General features: G+C 40.5%; 1 protein-coding gene across 1 annotated transcript in view; it reads right to left on the reverse strand.

The window, feature by feature from the left end:
• Positions 1-20,264, reverse strand: part of MAN1A1 (mannosidase alpha class 1A member 1) — a 60,111-nt gene that overhangs the window by 21,344 nt on the left and 18,503 nt on the right. The window contains exons 3-5 of the mRNA XM_035109187.2: positions 16,474-16,589; positions 10,622-10,702; positions 5,560-5,654 (exon numbers count right to left, since the gene is read on the reverse strand). Coding sequence (XP_034965078.1) covers positions 5,560-5,654; positions 10,622-10,702; positions 16,474-16,589 — 292 coding nt within the window. The remainder of the gene's footprint in view (positions 1-5,559; positions 5,655-10,621; positions 10,703-16,473; positions 16,590-20,264) is intronic.

A 20,264-nucleotide genomic window follows, 5' to 3' on the forward strand; every position in this document is an offset into this window, starting at 1 on the left:
TGGACTCCTAGTGAGAGAGGGAGTCCAGGGTTTGCACTGTGAACTGGACAGAAAAAGGGGGAAAATGAAATTGGACTGGAACTTGATAATGTAAAGGACTGGTTTCGATCCATAGAATCAAAGAACAATGCAAAGACAGTGGAAGTGGGATGCAGGCAAAGACAGTGGAAGTGGGAAGCAGGCATAGTATTGAAGAGGCGGCAGAAGATGTGGAAACAAATTCGGTGGTTTTGGTGGGAAAGGGTGGGAATGGGGTGATTAATAAAGGGATATTATAATGGGTGGATTTAAACGGTCTGAAACTGGTTTGACATAAGGAATTCGCTGAAATGTCTGGGAAATTTGGCTCCGGCAGAAGGGGGGATGGATCTAAATATTAATATTGAAGAAAGGAGAATAGAATTTTAAGAATTGAATTATAATACATTTCTGGTAAAAAATGTTAAGCTAAGGGAAGAAATATAAGATAAAATAATGGGAAAGTGGAAAGGATTAGATTTGGATAGTGGATTATTAAAAATGATAAAATTGTTATGTGTAAAGTAGAATAGAAAAGTTAAGTGTAAGTTATAATAAGGTTTAAGATATTAATTGTGAACAGTGCTTAAATGGTTATATATAAGGGACCCAGAGTGGGGGGAGTTGGGGAAGTCCATAATTATATTGTTATGATAAATGATATAAGTAAGATGTTTTTCTTTCTCTTACTTTCTCTTTTGCTTTTTTACTTTTTTGTCTTTGTCTTTTTTGTTTGTTTTGTTTTGAGATTTGCTGATTTTTTTGCATATATATGATAATGGAAAATAAAAATTATTTTTTTAAAAATGAGTGAACTCTTGATGTGACTACAATTGGTGCAAAACCTGTATTTCTTTTCTTCAAAGGTGTCTGAACACTAAGGCAAAAAATCCATGTGGTTTATATTTTCAAAATAGAAAGTTGTATAAAAATGGAGACTCTTTTCAAAACTTTAAACTAGGATATTATACTTCATGCTATACCTGATACAAAGCACGGGCTGTTAAACAAAGCATTGACCTTCTGGTGAAATAGAAACCAAATATTACATTAAAAAGCTTTCTGCATGAATCTTCAGTTACATATTTTACATTGTGGTTAACAATAAGACTTCCAAAATAGAAAGCACCAAGGATTTCTAGGTCCACAAGTTCAATACACAATGCGTTTACTTTGAAATTTCTGATGAAAGCAATAAGGCAACCTCTTTCAAGAGTCAGCTGAACAAAATGGAATTCAGTTTTTGAGACCTTGAGCAAAACTAGATATAAAAATGATCCTGGCCAAGACACTATTTTGCAACAAAACAAATATTCTCAGTATGCTTATATTATCATGTACATCTTTGCATGAAAGTAAATCAGACCTGGCTATGGCAATGGACTCTACATGGGGGGTACCTTTGCAGACCGCAGGAAGCTTCAACCAATCCAGAATGGAGCAGCAAGAATGTTTGTGGGAGCTGACCCCTGGATAAGGCTACACCTATCCTGTGACAACTGCACTGGTTACATATTTATTTTCATGTAAAAGTCAAAATATCAGAGATGGTTTTTAAAACCCCAAATGGCTCTGGTCTAAGCTATCTGATGGAATGCCTTCTCCTACACCAGCCTGTATGTTGCTAAGCTATGGGAGAGACTCCCATCCATCAGGGAGACTTATTTTACTGTGAAGATAGCAAGGCCTTCTCAGTAGGCAGTTCCCACATTGTGCAACATGTTGTCTGCTGAAGCCTACGTTGTTCATTCTCTTGTTTACCATGGGTTTGTGAAGATGCTTTTCTTTCAGCTGGCTTTTACTGATGGACTATCTGAAGAGACAGTTTTATCTCTGCTTCCTGTTTCTTTTCAACTGTTCTTGAATGTATTTTGCCTTTACCGGGGTTTTAATGTGAATCTGATCTATTTGTTGTAAACCATCTTAAATTATGTGTATAGGTTTTAAAAATCTTATCTAAATAAATATAAATTACAGCAGAGGAACTGGTAGCAAGAGATTAAGTCTACAATCCTGTGCATGTTTCCTAAGACTACCGGTATAACTCACTGAATGCAGTGGGACAGCTAGGTAAAATATGCATAGGACTGAACTTTTAGTTATGTGTATTTTCATATACTATTCTTGAGTATATTTATATTTCATATATTCTTGAGAGTCCCATGGACTGTAAGAAGATCAAACCTATCCATTCTGAAGGAAATCAGCCCTGAGTGCTCACTGGAGGGACAGATCCTGAAGCTGAGGCTCCAATACTTTGGTCACCTCATGAGAAGACTCCCTGGAAAAGACCCTGATGTTGGGAAAGATGGAGGGCACTAGGAGAAGGGGACAACAGAGGACGAGATGGTTGGACAGTGTTCTCGAAGCTACGAACATGAGTTTGACCAAATTGCGGGAGGCAGTGGAAGACAGGAGTGCCTGGCGTGCTATGGTCCATGGGGTCACGAAGAGTCGGACACGACTGAACGGCTAAACAACATCTTCATAGCTGCTTATGATTTATTATTCTCTCTCAACAAAATGGAGATACATCAACACCACTCACTGCCTACTTGGAAACCCAAAGAAAAATGTGCAGCACTTCATGTCAGGGATTTATTTTACTTTCATCACCATGTTCAAGAAACTAATAACTATTTTTATGCATAGGTTGAAATAAAGATAGCAAACTCAACTGTCAAAGAGATGAAAATACCAGAGGGACAGAAACAAAGATTTGCACTTTCTTCCTGCCAGAGGGGCATTCATTAAAATTCTTCAGGTATTTATGCTTTCAAAGTATGCAGGTTTGAATTTAGGGTTTTTTTTGTAACAAATTACAGGAATAGTGCTGCTGAAGAGTTTCAAATAATCAGTTGGAGCCAAGGTGTATGAAGCATGTCAAATGTGGGGCAGGCATGGGTTATTTCAGCCAGTAGCAGAAATATACATTTAAACAAATAAAAAAAATACTGTATTTACATACATTTCATAAACATTTAGCTACTTTGGTGAAAATAATAGTTAAGGGTTTATCCAACATGGCTTTATTTGTGTATTTCACCTGTAGTTGTAGGCAAATCTGCAGGAATCAACAGAAACTATAAGTGTTATTTCTTGCCTTACATATACATTTAGGTTGCAATTAAATGCACACTTACCTGAAGTAAGTTCCACTGAATTCAGTGAGAACACCCAATCTTTGTCCCATGCATGAATGAGGAAATGCAGTAGTGTAGTGTGGCGGGGGGAGGAAGGGCGTAGCCCCGGGTACAAATTTCTGAGGGGGTGCAACCAGGCACCACCACCACCAGTTCCCTCATGAAGGCTGGAGCTGTGGGGAGGCAAACTGTGCACAGGCCGGGCCTTCAGGGCTGGGGCAGCACCTCATTTTCCTCATGGCTGGCAAAGGGACTCTTGGGATGGCCAAGAGGGAGGGATGAGGAAAGCACTGCCGGAGCCATGTGCATTGCCCAGAGCACCAGGAAAAGGTCACACAGCGAAGCTCCTGGCTTCACGTTTCTCTGCCTTATCTCTGCTCTCAGGTTGGGGCTAGTCTGCAAGGAAAGATTCCCTTGTTTGGATGCTGACCGGTGAAGGGACGGACTGCTGCCCAGTCCACTAGGGGGCACAACACTTGCCCCACCCAGGGCACCGGCAACCCATGCTACACCCCTGAGGAAATGTGCATGTGTTTGAGAAAGATAGGAGGAGCAAAGCATAGCCTTTCCCCATCTTTCTCATACACTTGCTCCAAACACATCCCTTCAGTAAAAAGCTGTAAGCTGTTTGGTCTCTTACTGTAGCGTGAACCCAACCACCTCAGATGTACAAATGACTGATTTAGATCTTTATAGTCATCTTTGGCTTACTGTTTTGTGTGCAATGCATCTGTTTATATATGAATGAATAAACATGCTGGACAAAAAATGCTGCTTTTAAATATGATTAGTCAGTGTTTTCCTAGATTAGTACAATAGTCATTCCATTCAAGAAGCAGATACATGAAGGCAATTTAATTATTGAAAAATCCAGATCCCAGTGCATTTTAAGTACGTACTGTACATACTTCTTTATGTATTGAGTTTATAGCTTAGCTCCTCATTAGGCAATACATTCCAGCTTCTGTAAATCTCAAACATACTTTTTATCATCTTTCAGAATACACTTATGTAGCACTGATTAATAAAGGCAAACAATACAAGTTTCCCATTGCTTTATGTGCTAAGGGTTTGATTAATCATTTTTCCTGAAGTTTCACACATAGCAGGGGGGAATAAAATATAAGAAAGCTGTAAGATTATATGTAACAGTGAGAGCCAGCCTTAAAGCAGTTCCCTAAAGTAAAAGCAAGCTGAACACTAAATCAGAGAGCCATGAATATGAGTCTGTTATTCTATGAGCCATGTGATGATAATAAATTAAACTATCTGAAAGAGAAATCTGTTAGATCTAAATCCCCCTACAACAGCATCTTGTGTAATAGGGAGATTCAGTACCAGAACCACTCCAAAGTCATGGGGAAGTCAACTAGATTAAAAGGCAATTCATTTAACATAACTGTTGGCATTGGGAAGACAGGTCAGTAACACAGCCCTACTGACTTCTACTGTCAACAGTTTGTACAACCCTTCCAAGTGGCAAAGAAACCTGAAAACAGACTGAATATAAGTGTGATCCCCAACAAAGTCACAGTGTGTTCCCATTCAGTATTCCTGCCACTGATTTCCTTTTCAGCATAAGCCATTCAATTTCCCTTCCTGTTTTGAATTTTTTCCTCCACCCCTCAGTCAGCCACCATTCTGTGCCCCATGAGCATGCTCACACCTCATTGAGCTGTTTGTGTTCTCTTCTGAAGGTTGTTTTTTAAAAATAAAAATAAAAAATAAATAAATCTGGTACTTCAACAAGCCTTGAGTTCCCTCAAGTCTGTCTATTTTGGCCATGTCACACACCTTGAGAAGGAGGGTGCAATTAGTATACTGTATATTGATTTAAAAATTCCAAGAAGAAGAAGAGTGTATATTTGCACTGTCCTTGCATCAATAGCTGACTCTCATGCAGGTCACCTTTTTGTCTTTTGTAACAATTTGCTATTGTATGATAGAATAAAAAGATGACCAACATAAGAGCATGAGTGTGCATAAAAAAATATACACTAGTTATTTAATTTACCATTTGCCAGTTGAAGTAAATTAAGAAAGGAATTGAAATAATTAAGTTACACCAATTTTAGAAAGTCTCAATGTGAAATTCAGGCATATTAACTTTAAACCTAGAATACTGTGACTTGGACAGCTTCACTACCTCCTTACAAATATTCAGAGTAGACTTTGAGAAGACTGGACTTCTATCCAACTGAGAGCAAAAAAGTTGTTTCAGTTTGCAGCATGTCTGCAAATTGCAATAAATGAAGAAAATGAGAGAGCAATTATGTGTCATCTCATGTTATGTATCCACACAAGCCAGGAGCCTAAAAGGTAAGATAATACAGAAAATTGTTGCCTGATTGTTCATCCCAATAAAAAAGGGTAAACAGAAGCTATTCCTTGTTTTTACCTTTTGATATTTAACAATGCCCAAGGAATTCCTGTCGGGGTGTTAAAGGCTGGAAGCAGTTTCTCTCCTAGTTCTACTGCTTTCTTCCGAAATACCTGTAAAATTAAAATCAGCAATAGTCAGACAAATCAAGAAACAATAAAATCTAATTCACCTGGAGCTGTGGAACTCTCCCAGGCCAGAGCCACATTAGCCATCCTCCAACACATGCTAAGTAGGATTTGGAATACTTCCCGGACACTTTCCCATAACAAAACGAGTTAGAAGCTTTGTTCTAATTTTTAAGTGAAAGCTGAACATTTTTGGAAAGGGTCCTGGAAAATCTCTAAAATTGCTCTACTTGTACACCCACCCATTCATTTATGAGACTTGTATACTGCCCTTCACTAGTAGACCCCAGAACAGATTACATACATGAAAAACAAAATTGAATAAAAATTGAACATAAAAAATTCCATAACTCCAACAAAAAAATTATTTCTCTTCCCCTTTTCATCAAGCCATAAAAATTATGTACAACATACAACTCTGCTCTTCATTCAGACAGTATGAACAATCCTGTATTTTATTATTTACTTCCCCTGATTTATAAAACCACCCTTCACATAGTGATCCCTGGGAGGCACACAACATAAAATCAAACCAAATCAAGCTAATGTGATTTACCACCAATGATTCACACATTTATATGCATGTGCTCTAGTGACCATCCTTCAAACCCATCCAATAGACAAGTGGCAGTCTATCACCACATCAAGGTACTGATTCTAGACAAGACTTGCCAATTTCATTCATGTGCACAGGTAGGTTTTTCAAGAATGCTGGTAACTAAACTGAGTTGATCTGACAGTTCACCCAGTTGAATCCTTTGCCTCTAACCTATGCCTCTGTTCACCAGCACTTAAAGATGAAAGGAGAATGATGAATAACATTGGCACAAAGCAGATTTAGGAACAGAAAACATTTCATATGTCCAGATTTTTGCTCACATTACCAAACAATGATGATTGCAATTTGCTAATTAGGTTTTGTTATCTTATGAGAAGAGGAGAAAAAATCCAGTGGAAAAAGTTTAATTCAGCTAACAGTAAAACTTATGTTAGCATAATGGGGAAGGAAGCACTTTTCTGCTAATCCCCCCCCCCCCTGCAGTCCGCCATGCCTCCCTAAATCTGCTCTGAAGGATTGGGAGGACGATCCGGAGTAAATTTAGAGAGGGGCTGATGAAGGGGGGAATAGCTGAAAACTGCTTCCTTCCCCATTCTGCTAACAGACGCCTTACCTATCTGAATGACACAAATGGATTATAAACCTAAGCAAAGATTATTATTTTTAATATAACTAAAATTCCCTGTAAAAACACAGAGAAGAAAAATGCAAAATGTAGACAGGGCACAGAATTTGCAGATAACTCAATGTACATGAAAGTCATTGCTTTAAATAAAATTCTATCTACATATTACTTGAAAAGAACCGCAGTCTGGAGGAGACACTGAAAGTTCCACAAAGTGCCGTGTAACTTTTCCTACTTGGTTATATACACAATCTTTTGCCTGATCAACCTTTAACCTCTTAGCAGAACAAAACTCTACATCTAAATTGGTCAATATTTGTTTTGTTGGCTTCAGAACATCAGGGACTGCAATCTTTGGCTGATCTAAGGTCAATTCATGACAAACAGAAAAACATATTTATTCCAACGAAACAAAAATGCAGGTTCAGTGTCACAAAAATTGACTTATCTAGGACTGCACAAACGATTGACAAATCCTGAATCAAGAACCAAAGCAGAGCCACTTCAAAAAGGTTTGTCTGAAGTGTATCTCTACAAAACACTGTGGGAATTCAGAGGTTTAATCACAGCAAACTGAGTCTCCAAAAATTTCTCCGCTAGTTTGTCATAGAAGAAAAATGCCAGAGCTGGGAGAGGGAGAAGTCTTTTATGACAGACAGGTTTAGCTTTTAATCAGAGGACATCATTTTACCAGGGCTCTCCAATCACAGGGCTTTGGGAGAAGGGATGCTGAATACATCACCTAGTTTTTGTCTCTTCTGTGCTCTGTGCTTTGTCAATTCTTTGTGCTCTGCCTGTGGTGACTGCTTGGAAAACACCGAACATTAAAGCCCTTCTGCCTTTGTGCCACATGCCAAAAATATCCACTCCTATCAAATCAGGTTTGTGTTTAGTTTCTGTGACTTTTGGTGCCAACTGAGCACAACACAAGCCTGAAGCTGTTTCTTTCATTCATCATAACTCCCTAGCCACTGCACTCAATGTCCTGAAATTTTGCAAGTTACTTTCCTAGAGAAACCTCTACAATGTACAACATCTTCATAATAAAATGGTTGCCCTACAGTAAAGTGCCTGCCAGCTCAGGTGTAACACACACACCAAGAATATAGGTGTGGTTAATCTAATAGGCTATATTATGGGTGAATACCCAGGCGATGGTGATGCCCCAAAGTGGAATGAGACACAAAGTCTGGCAAATCACTTCAATCTCTTCTCCCAAAGCAGTGGAAGACAGAAGGTGGGGGGAAAGGGAACACACACTAGGGAATGTATTTTTAATCTCCTGTTGGAAGCCGCCTGGAGTGACTGGGGAGACCCAGCCAGATGGGCGAGGTATAAGTAATAAATTATATTATTATTATTAATTATATTATTATTATTATTCACACATACACCAGGAAAAGGAAAAGTGGGAAAGGAAAGGAACAAGCCAGCAGTTAAGCTGGTGGACAGGACTAAAGCTGGGAAACCAAACAAAATGGCGACTGGTGAAAGACAAAGTTGAGGAGGAAAAAACAACAACCAACTCAATCATAGCAACCAAACAGGAAAAAAAACACTCCGGAGAACACATCATGCCACACACCACTCATATAAAGAATAATTAGAAAAAATAAGCTTTAAAGAGGCAGAGGAAACACCTGAGGAGAATCAGTAACAGGCTCCAGAAAGGATGTGTACAGCTTTCGTCGAAGGTATATTGGGAGTGATCTACATCCCAATATGTTGTCCTGCCTTTCAACCATTAGGTGGGGCCATAGACCCAACCCGATAGCCTTGTTACCACAATATGAAATCTGAAAAGGCTGTCTTGTACAACTGCTACAGCTATCCTTCTGAAATTTGGTAGGATTCATCCACTTAGAAGTGATCAAATCTTGCTCTTTTCCAAAACAATGAAGTGGGGTCCAAACCAAATCTTGTGGTTTATACACCCCTAGCATTTCCCTCAGTTTCCAAAAGCTGGTACGGTAAGTAAATAATGTCCAAATTCAATGCTCTGAACTGTTGCATCTTTTAAGTAGCAATTCAATTTGGTATGCAGGTGTTAAAAGTTAATTGGAATGTCATTTGCCTACTGTTTTATCTGTTAAGTGGTTGAAGTAATTTATTCTTTCAGGGAGATACATGAAAAGGTCTCACTTTTTATAAGCCAAATTACATTTAGGACAAGCCAAATTACTTCGTAATCTCAGAAATCCTAATAAAATATGGCTATAATACTGATAACCACACAATGGTGTAATGTATGGAACATAAGCAAAGCTTGCTGTGGGACCAGAAAACTGGGGATGTAAAGTGGAGGTCCATATACGGTAGTTAAAGCTATGGTTTTCCCAGTAGTGATGTATGGAAGTGAGAGCTGGACCATGAAGAAGGCTGATCGCCGAATAAATGATGCTTTTGAATTATGGTGCTGGAGGAGACTCTCGAGAGTCCCATGGACTGCAAGAAGATCAAACCTATCCATTCTGAAGGAAATCAGCCCTGAGTGCTCACTGGAAGGACAGATCCTGAAGCTGAGGCTCCAATACTTTGGCCACCTCATGAGAAGACTCCCTGGAAAAGACCCTGAAGTTGGGAAAGATTCAGGGCACAAGGAGAAGGGGATGAACAGAGGACGAGATGGCTGGACAGTGTTCTTGAAGCTACGAACACGAGTTTGACCAAAGTGCGGGAGTCAGTGGAAGACAGGAGTGCCTGGCGTGCTCTGGTCCATGGGGTCACAAAAAGTCGGACACGACTAAACAACAACAAAAGTGGAGGCTATCAGACAAAGTTTCCTGATGGTGTATAGTCAATGAAAGTGTTGCCACATGTAAGACGGAGTCTACAGCACGGCATCAGGAAGGCAATTCAGAGAAACGGAACACTACGTCTGCTGCATGGGAAGATTTCCTCTCTCCCTCTATCGTGTGCTGTCCAGTAGTTCTCCCAAGTCCCCACCGAGCAAATTTTGGAGGTGGGGGACAGTGTGGGGAGTGGACCAGGGAGAAGCCCAATTATGCAAATAGAACTCTTTGCCCTCAGTGGAAAATAGCTGTGCTGATTTTAGGTAGCATGATACAGCGCAAGCTCACACTCTCTCCCCACCCTGCTGCTACCCTACACTTAAGTAAAGGCACCCTAAGCAAAGTATCCCAAGACTTCTCAAAGAAAAGCAAAACAATTCCCATTTTTGTCTTTTCAACTACTGCGTATGTAAGGGGGGGGAAGGGGGACCTCCTCCTTTCTAGACTCTCCTAATTATTTGCACACTTGTTATGGGGGATGAACTCCTCATTTGGAGTATGTACATACAGGGTAGTTTACAGGAACTTTGGGAGTGAGAGTCTGGGAGTGGAACAGACTCCCACAAGAGATGATGGACTCTCCTTCCTTGGAGGTTTTTAAGCAGAGGTTGGATGGCCATCTATCATGGATGCTTTAGCTGAGGTTCCTGCATTGAGGGGTTGGACTAGATGACCCTTGGGTCCCTTCCAACTCTATGATTCTAGGACTCTCTTGAAGAGCTCAGTGATTAGGTCTTCCCATTCTTGAGGCATCCCGGACCCAAGTTGCTAAGGGCTTTGAAGCTGGACTGGTAGTGTATGAGGAGGCAGTGTAAGCTTTTGAGCACTAGAGTTATGTGCTGGCAGCATTTCCCCAATTAGCCGGTCCCTGGTGAGATGTTGGCTAACTTCGGGTCCCCTAAGCCAAACTTTGGACTTTAACCTGTTACTCAGTATTATAGATTCAGAGCTACTTGAAGACCATAAATAATCTTACCTCTTCTCCAGAAAGGTAGTATGCTGAAAGCAGCCCACCAACAAAGCGAATGTTCACTTCAAAAACGGAAACCTCTGCATTCTATGAATACAAATACAATACATTTTAAAAGTATAGTGAATTTTCAACATGAAAAGGAAATACAATGTCTGCAGTAGTATCCAGTTATTTCTAGGGTCTTGTTTGCATGACATGGTAAGCCAAATTTTGGCAGGCACCTTGAAAGGAGCTTGCAGCTGCATTGCTCCTCCTGGTGCTTTTTACTCCTGTGCGGCACTGAGCTAAGTCAAGGTTTGGCTGAGCACGTTGTTTGAACCCAAGCTCACGGCAAGGTTCTCTCCTCACTAACCACAAGCTGTATCCATGATTTTTCACAAACATGGCTCCATATCACAGACAGTGAAGTCACTACGAACTCTTTGCCTCCAGGAGGATAAGCTATCCAAAGATTTAAGCATCATTCTTGCCCAATTTGCATACAGTGTTTACGCCAGTTTTAAGCTTCAAAATGCAGTATGAATAAGTTTATATTCAGAAGCAGAAATAAAACAATGCTTCACAAAGACAGAAACATTTAAATTCTAAGAAAATGTATTTGTTTCCACAATGAAGGAAATATTTCACCTAAGGAAGAGTTTAGCAGACTACTAAAATCATTTGGGATGCAGGTGGCACTGTGGTCTAAACCACAGAGCCTAGAGAGCTTGCTGATCAGAAGGTCGGCGCAACAGGGTGAGCTCCCATTGCTCGGTCGCAGCTCCTGACAACCTAGCAGTTCGAAAGCACGTCAAAGTGCTAGTAGATAAATTGGTACCGCTACAGCGGGAAGGTAAACGGCGTTTCCGTGTGCTGCTCTGGTTCGCCAGAAGCGGCTTTGTCATGCTGGCCACATGACCTGGAAGCTGTATGCTGGCTCCCTCGGCCAATAATGCGAGATGAGTCGGTCACGACTGGACCTAACTGTCAGGGGTCCCTTTACCTTTACTAAAATCATTTGAACTTCACACCCTTTCCATGTCCACAGCACTATGTTTTTTTGTTTGCTTTAAAACCCCCTAATAATAGGAATATTGGCAAAAGCTCTTTGTGAATCATACCTCTATGGAACAAACAAATTTTCAGGATGTTGTTATTATGACTTTCAAGGGAAGATAGTTCTTCCTGGATTCTTTATGCCCATTTCTTTGTTGCAAATAGTTACACCATTTAATCCATTATGCATTACCGTGTTTCTCACATTATAAAACACCCCTACAAAATAAGGCATGGCAGGATTTTTCTGAGGTGGCAAAATATAAGGCATACCTCGAAAATAAGCCATACCGCAGGCCTGTGGCAAAGAAGAGGAAAAGGAAGGGGGCTGCTCGGAACCGGCTGCTGCTGCTGCGTTAACCCCTGGGACCTGGCTGCAGGCTTTGCACGCGGCGCGCAAAGCCCCGGGACCCGGCTGCAGCCTTTGTGCGCGCCGCGCGAAGCCCCGGGACCCGGGTGCAGCCTTTGCGCGTGTCGCGCGAAGCCCCGGGACCCGGATGCAGCCTTTGCGCGTGCCGCGCGAAGCCCCGGGACCCGGATGCAGCTTTTGCGCGCGCCGCGCGAAGCCCCGGGACCCGGATGCAGCCTTTGCGCGCGGTGCGCCAAGCCCCGCTCGCAGACAGGCAGGCGCGCGAACGAATGAGGGAGGTGTGGAAATGGCCAGGAGAGGTTTCCCACCCACCCCTCCTCCTCCCTCGGCCTTCACATACGATAGCTGGGCAGCCAGTCACCGGCTCTAACTACGGTATGGACTTTTTACCTCAGGCGGGGAAATGGGGTGGGGGTCGGTTGGCGGCGAGGGAGGGGCGGAAGGAATCTGAGGGGTTGCATGCTGACGCGCATCTTGCCCCCGCCGCGCAAAGCGGGCTGAGGATGCGCGCCCGGCTGAGGCGCAGGCATGGGGGGGGGGGGAGAGCAGCAAACGTTTCCTCAGGCAATCCGAAATAGACTCCCTTGCCTGCCTGCCTGACTCAATCAACTCAGCAAAACCACCTCCGCTCCCCAGCTCACTCCCTGGTGTGGGAGCGAGAGGACACACACTCGCAACAGGACACGCAAAACGCGATAGCGGGGGGAGCTACTGCACTACCCATGTACCGTAATAAAAATAAGACATCCCTTGAAAATAAGCCATGGTGTGTTTTTTTGAAGAAAAAATAAATATAAGACATGTCTTATAATATGAGAAACACGGTATTTGTTACACTATTGACACACTTTTTTTATTTTAAGTATTATTCGGGGAAAACATGGAGCCTCAATTCAGAACATGATCCTGATCTTGACTGGGACTCTGCAGTGGTTTCTCATCCAAATTCTCCCATCTCCTACTTGCCCCTGAATATACTGTCTGCTATAAACAGCACTGCCAGGAGCAGAAACAGCCACAGGAATAACTTCTTGGTGGAGAACTGGCAGCTGTAGGCTATTCTTCTGTTTAGTACTCTGTGGGACTGATTTTCATCCAGAAAGCAAAATTAAGCACTTAAAAACAACAGCCTGTGCTTAACATCTAGTTGGGCCATTAATTACTGCCTAGCTTATGCCAATATTTTTATAACAAGGCAAAAACTTTGCATATAGCTACATTTCTCTTTATTAGTATATTAATTCCATAACATGATACAATTTGTTTTAAATGAGGAGAGAAAAGATATCACAAAAACTTTTTATCATATATTTAATTACTCAACTTTCTCTCACACAATCTAAGGATACTATCTTTTTAAATTATATCCCTAAATAAACCTTGCAGATTTGCTGAAGCTAACAACTGTACAAACCATAGCATTTCTAGAGTACGTTACACAATCCACTGAGCCATGTGGAACAAATGAAGCAAGAGATTGTAGTCAGCGTAGACATGAAAGCTCTGTATTTAAAAGGAGAGCTATCCTTAAGCTCATTATGGCAAGCTAGCATCACCCTGGGAAAACATGTGGATGAGAGAGATTTGAAGAGAAGCTGAAGAGGCTTTACTTAACTTCTAGGAAACCAGTCTGCATTTGAATGGGAATGTGGGGGAGAAGACAATGAGGAGTCTTATGCAAGCCTGTATCAGATTTCCCTATGAGCAGATAATGAAGTCTCAAATCAAAAATGGTGGGGGGCACTTAAAATAATCTCTCACCTCTCACAAGCTTCAGAAAACTATAAAGATATATCATGTGTAAATGTAAGAAATAAAATATCTGATGAATGCAGTTGAAAATCAGTATGCCATATATGATGATGAAGATGAAAAAAGTAACACAGGGATCATGGATTTTAACACTAATTGTCTGTCAGCAACCTATTTCTATATCAAATATATCATAAAGATCAGGAAAGAGAAATAATGTACTGTATCCTTCCATGTATAACACGCCCCCATGTATAAGATGCCCCCTATTTTTGAGGACTCCAAATGGAGAAAATGGGGGGATATTGTATATATGTGTAAGAGGACCCAGAATTCTGAAAATGCAGAGCAAGCCTTTTCTAAAAATTGCTGGGTCAGATGTGGATTTTCAACTCCAGTCAAGTCAGCACTGGCTATTACCAGGGTCAGACTTTGGTATATGGCCCCCTGATTGAATAGTTGCCCAGATGTTGGCAAACTAACAGCTGTAAGGTCCGTTTATGCTATACTAAGATCACCTTTGTTCTTTTAAAATCAGATAATTCAGTAGTGAACTTATTTCCTCTCTACCTTCTGCAGAACTCTATGTTCAGAATTTGGCAGCTCTGCCACCACACATTCTTCATCTCCCTTAATAAGGCTTCCTCAACCTCGGCCCTCCAGATGTTTTGAGACTACAATTCCCATCATCCCTGACCACTGGGTCCTGCTAGCTAGGGATCATGGGATTTGTAACCCAAAAACATCTGGAGGGCCAAGTTTGAGGAAGCCTGCCCTTAATCATTGGATTGCTCCACCCATTTGTCTTTTTTGTTGTTCATTGGAAGTTTCTTTCTTTGATTAAGCCAATTTATTATCATTTTTATTAATTACATTTATTAGATGCTTTTTGTTTCTGCAGGGTACTCAAAGTGACTTTACATAAAAAAGAAATAATAAATTTAAAGTTTATCACAAAGTTAGAATTCTGTGTCCCAAGCTGCATCACTTTATTTTTGCACAGAACTGCATTTTCCCTGGTACTGCTTTTGGAGCTCTTCATGGTCTGCTTGGAATTCTCTATCCTTAATACTGTCTTCCACAAGTTTTGCTATCTCACCAATCATCCTTGTCTCCAGTTTTCACACCAAATGCTGTTAGTCTTAATACAGAACATTGCAGCACTCAATTTTTATGACTTTATTCCATTTTAGCTACCCTCTGGTTCCTGTTTATTAACTAGTTGATCCCTATTTATAACATAGGCATGCCACTGTTTGTGAATTAATTTAATTAAATCTCATTTATTAGGGAGGATTAAAACTAAAAATCTATTTGGTTAGATATTCCTTTGGTAACATCATCACAATATGCAGCAAACGCTAGATTTAAATACATAAAGACTTCTGGGAAACATCGAGTTGATTATAAATACCAATTCCACAGTGACCTGACAAAACACATCTTGGCAGAAAGATTTTTCTTTCAGTGAGACATTATGCAGGAAATAGATAAATGGAAAGGTGCTGCTGCTTATAATTTTGTGTTAGAATGGGATTTCCTGAAATTTTAATTGCTATATGCTGAGAAAAATTGAGGTGATACAGTCTCTTTTCAACTTTAAGAATAGGAGGCAAATCATTAATTGCTGCCTTGGTCTAACAAAATATTGTTCACATTCTAGCTTTACATTCAGATCCTCTCTAGAACAGCCCCATGGGGTGGGAAAACACAATTACAACAGAAATATGACACCCGGGTTTGCAGCTCTTGGGACAGAAGTAGTTATGAAGGTCTTTTAAAGTAACTGTCTACCTAATGTATGTTTTCTAAGTAAGAACACAGTTTAACTAGCATTTAAATTTTATTTTATAATATACACCACCCACAATTACCTTTTAAAAAGATTCTTACTAAAGAATTTTACATTTTAAATAGGTAGTAAAGCAAAATGACATACTGGAAGTCCCATTTGAATTGTGTTAATTACGGTAGCTAAAGATTTAAAGTTTAAAGCTCTGTCTCAGTTGAAGAGAAAAAGAACTGTCATAAAGGTGGTGTCAGGGGGCCTTCCTACAGGGAGCCTCCCCCCCTCTTGCTGACCAGCATTTCGCCCGGCAGCAGCAGGGGGTCAGGTGAGGGGAATCAGGAAGTGAGCAGGACGGAGGTGTCAGGGCTCAGCGGTGTTGGAGAGCCCTTGCGCCGCCAGGACCAAGAGGTGGAGGGGAGCAGGCAGCCCCTTCTGGCACCCGAATTAAGGCACGCCACCAAACTTAAGGTCGGGAAGAGGCGTTTTGGGGTGCCCAAACTCTTATGCTGGTCTTGTAGCCGGGAACGTCCACTCCCGGATTCTGTGAGTGACTGGGATGTCATGTTTTCTGCTATCTCTGCACTGTAAATACTATGCACTATAAAACTCTTAAAGACAGAGTGGACTTGGGCGTCTTTACTCAACAGTAGCCGCAACAACACCATTACAGGTGAGATAAGTAACTTGCTTAGAATGAAACTTGCCTAGGCCTGTTCTGGGTTTGAAACCCATGTTGGGCAAAAGATTCCTGCACTGCAAGGGGCTGGACTAGATGACCCTAGTGGTCCCCTCCATCTCTACAGTACTGTGATTCTCTTCTGAGGACTGCTAAAAAACAGTATCTCTGAACATTCTTCAAGTCAGGGTTGTTGCTATGTGAAGCAGTAGGGAAAAAGCCACAATACTCACCACATTGAAATCTAGATTTTTCTCTACCCATTCTTTAGCTTCTTTAAATTCATCTTTCATTTCCATGATGTACAGTGTATCCAAGGCATCGACAATTGTTGCTCCTTGAATATTACCTGAAAAGAGTCAGCATTGTAATTAATGATAAGCTTTTTTTGCTGCTCTATCAAGAAATATTTATAAAGCAGACAAAGATCCTAATAACTTTCATGGGTCTCAGTCTACACTAACAAACTACAACAGAGTTGCACTTATTATGAAGGGAAAATCAAATTCCTTACAGTAACTGGATTTTTAAATTTGCTTTAGTGTCCTATTCTATAGCACGGAAAATCTGATACACACTTGTGTGCTATGGTCTAGTTGTCTGCATTTGTGAAACTAAATTTCTTGTCAACAGGCCTGCAAATCAAATTATCAGCCTATAAATAAAATACTTCATTTTGTAGAAAGCTTATGATTGAAACAGAATAGCTTGAATAAAAACTATAATTCCTGAATTAAGAGCACTATTTGGGTTTCTTTCCTATCCTGCTACACTACCTAAACACCAACCTTTTGTTCCCACAGCCCCCTGCAAGCATGCTATATTTCTCCACACTCCATATTCCTCCAATAATACATTTTGGATTCTGTGCCTCGGTTCTATTATCCTCCAGGCCGTGTCTATAAGATGCTCTTATTCCATAGCTGCCAAGTACCCTGTTCTCCCTTGGAAACCCCTGTATTTTCTTACTGTTTCCCGCAGGTGTCCCGAATGGCAAAATACCCCGTATTCCCCCGGATTATGGAGCTCCTGCCGGCGGCCATGTTCTTCTGGTGCTGCGCTGGCACTGGAAGTCACTTCTACGCACTTCCAGACATGCGTAGAAGCGACTTCCGATGCCGCTGTGTCCATTTCCAAAATGTCCGCAGCACCAGAAGTCGCTTCTATGCATGTCCGGAAGTGCGTAGAAGCAACTTCCAGTGCCGCGGCGCTGCTGATCCAGGATTTTTCAATCTAGAACTTGGCACCTATGTTATTTTGTTATACAATATAATGATATTGTGTCTCACCATGATGAGAAGGTTGGGTGCAAGAAAGGTGGTAGACAGTTAGTTTTTTGGGGTTTTTTTAGTCTCAGCATTTCTATTCTGAATCACACCATTCTTGCTATTTCTCCTCTACCCGACCCCACAGTTAACACAAGCCTTTCTTGTAACAGTGCATTTGTTATCCATTAACTACTGAAATGTTACAGGTGAAATAATACAAAAACAAAAATAAAACCATCGCTATTACATTTCATTAATTATATTCCATTTATAATTGACCTGCCTAACAACAAATAATTACAATTACAACAAATAAAGGCTTGAGATATCTTGCTTTGCATGTATCTCATATACTGGTTTCACCTTTTAAGTTGCGTTACTGAAATAAATGCACTTTTCGATGACATTCTAATTTTCTGAGTTTCACCTGTACAATGACAAATATTTTACAGAAAAAGATATGAGGTATCTTGCAAACAATGCAAGAACATTAGCATGTAAAGAAAATGGGGAACAACTTCTGAATGGGTCGCAACTGGCAACTGCAAAATCATACAAGTGTCTTGAAACAACATACATCAGTGTGAATGTCCTTTCTGTTAAACCAGTACGGTAATAAAAGCACAAATAATCAGCTGTACCACACCAACATACTAAAAGTGAAAGTGAAAGGCATACCCCATGTTTTAAAAGGTTTGAATACATGAACTTGAAAACTGGTTGAATTCTCAAGAGCTCAATTCTAAACTAGAAAGAAAGCATAACACTTGCCTATAGTGCTTTGCATGCAAGCACCCATAGAGGCCTTCCCTGCCACCTGCAGCATCCCCTCCCCACTGCTGAAATTTGGCTTGAAAGAATATGTTGCTCGATGATGATGCTGGGAACAACTGCTGATCTGAATTCTCTGCTTTCAGCATACCGTAACTTTAGCTGTATCTTCATGGTCAGCAAAGAAAATGCAGTGAAATTCGCCCATCTAACAAAGAACTTCAAATTCCTGAGCCAGGGATTTTATAACTTTTTCTTAGGCCCTCTTGACTGCAAGTCTCTTTTCTTCAGTGATCAAGCTGGCATCCATGAAGGCAGCTGTGGCAAGCAGGCCAATGCCATATCTGATGCTCTGCATACCAACTATAAGCATTTCTAATGTGTTGTACTCTGTATTTTTATTAGACGTGGAAGGTGTACCTGGTTTTTCTAATGTCAATTCATAACTTCCATCATTTCCATCTTGGTCATCATCTATGTGTTATTCATTTTCATCAGCACAGAAAATTATTTTGTTTGATGGTATTGAATCATCCTATCTACTTCTCTGCTTATATTCAACAAGCCTTCTCTCATCTTCTTGCCGCTTCCACTTTTTGTTTGTTAAGCATATGTAATACAATTGTGATTACTAGATAATCATTTTAATGATTTTAATGCAATCTTACACACATTGTTTCAAAAAAATGACAAGTTTTAAATTATTGGAAATGCCACAAAATGTTAAAAAGTCTATATTTGTTTGCAAAGTACAAATCAAAACTAAATTACAGTTGTGGCTTAGTTGCCGAACAAATCGGCTCCTGTACACCGCAAACCTGGAAGTAAGTGTTCCGGTTTGCAAACGTTTTTTGGAAGCCGAACGTCTGATGCTGCTTCCGCTTGAGTGCAGGAAGCTCCTGCAGCCAACTGGAAGCCACGCCTTGGTTTCCGAACGGTTTCAGGAGTCGAACAAACTCCTGGAACGGATAAAGTTTGAGAACCAAGGTACCACTGTATATTAATTTAACCAAAATATATTTTTGAATTCCCAACTCATGTTACAACTTTTTAGCAACCCTCATTTTTTGAAATTGAAAGTTGAAAAATTCAGCATACCCTTTTATGAGAACCTACAATTTTATTCTCTTATACTACTTGAAGCTGCATCCCTATGTACACTTACAAGGGGGTAACTCCCAGTGACTTGCCTCCAAGTAAATATGCATTGGATCGGCCTGCATGTTTATTCCAAGTGTGAGATAGTATAATCCCAAATCAAACACTACAGCTATTGGTTTTTCTGTGTTAGATAACATGGCTTGCAGTTGAAGTCAAGCAGTGGGAACAAGCACTGGATGTTTACAGGGAAATGCATTATCAAGTGGTACTACTCACAACACTTCAGCAATTTATGTTAGTTATATTGTGAAGGCAAATACCATGTTTTTATTCCTATACAGTACTTTAACCATCTTTAACCAACATTCCTCTGTGAAAAAAACTCAGAAAAGTCCTCCAAGACAAATATGCTACTTGACATGGCATCATTTAGAGGACAAAACAAGGTAATGCAATTTAATAGCATGAACAGGATAAAGTTATTTGATTTACTGATAAATCCTGGAACTAGTTATGCTGCCAGAAGAAGTGTTATTGGATTTAGAATAGTTTATCTTATTAAAACAGCATAAGCTATAAATACAAACTTCTGTGTATGGCTCCAGCAGGACAATTTGCCCACTGAAATGGCCTGTTTCTTAAGTATCTAAAAGCAGGACACACTGAATCGTGATGCTTAGCATCTGCAGAACAGCCTTGGATCACAGTTTTAAGTACGCCATGTCATTCTTATCTCTCTCTCTCTCTCACACACAGAGAATACGAGCTCAGCCTTTGAAATAAGTATGTTGGAAGTAGTCATCCTGCCTCATTCCTGATTATGGTAGCTGCCACTACAACTTCCTGTAAACACTTCCCTGAATTCTGGAAGACATGAACTTGTA

This window comes from Zootoca vivipara, chromosome 3, assembly GCF_963506605.1.
Source record: "Zootoca vivipara chromosome 3, rZooViv1.1, whole genome shotgun sequence".
Classification (NCBI taxonomy): Eukaryota; Metazoa; Chordata; class Lepidosauria; order Squamata; family Lacertidae; genus Zootoca; species Zootoca vivipara.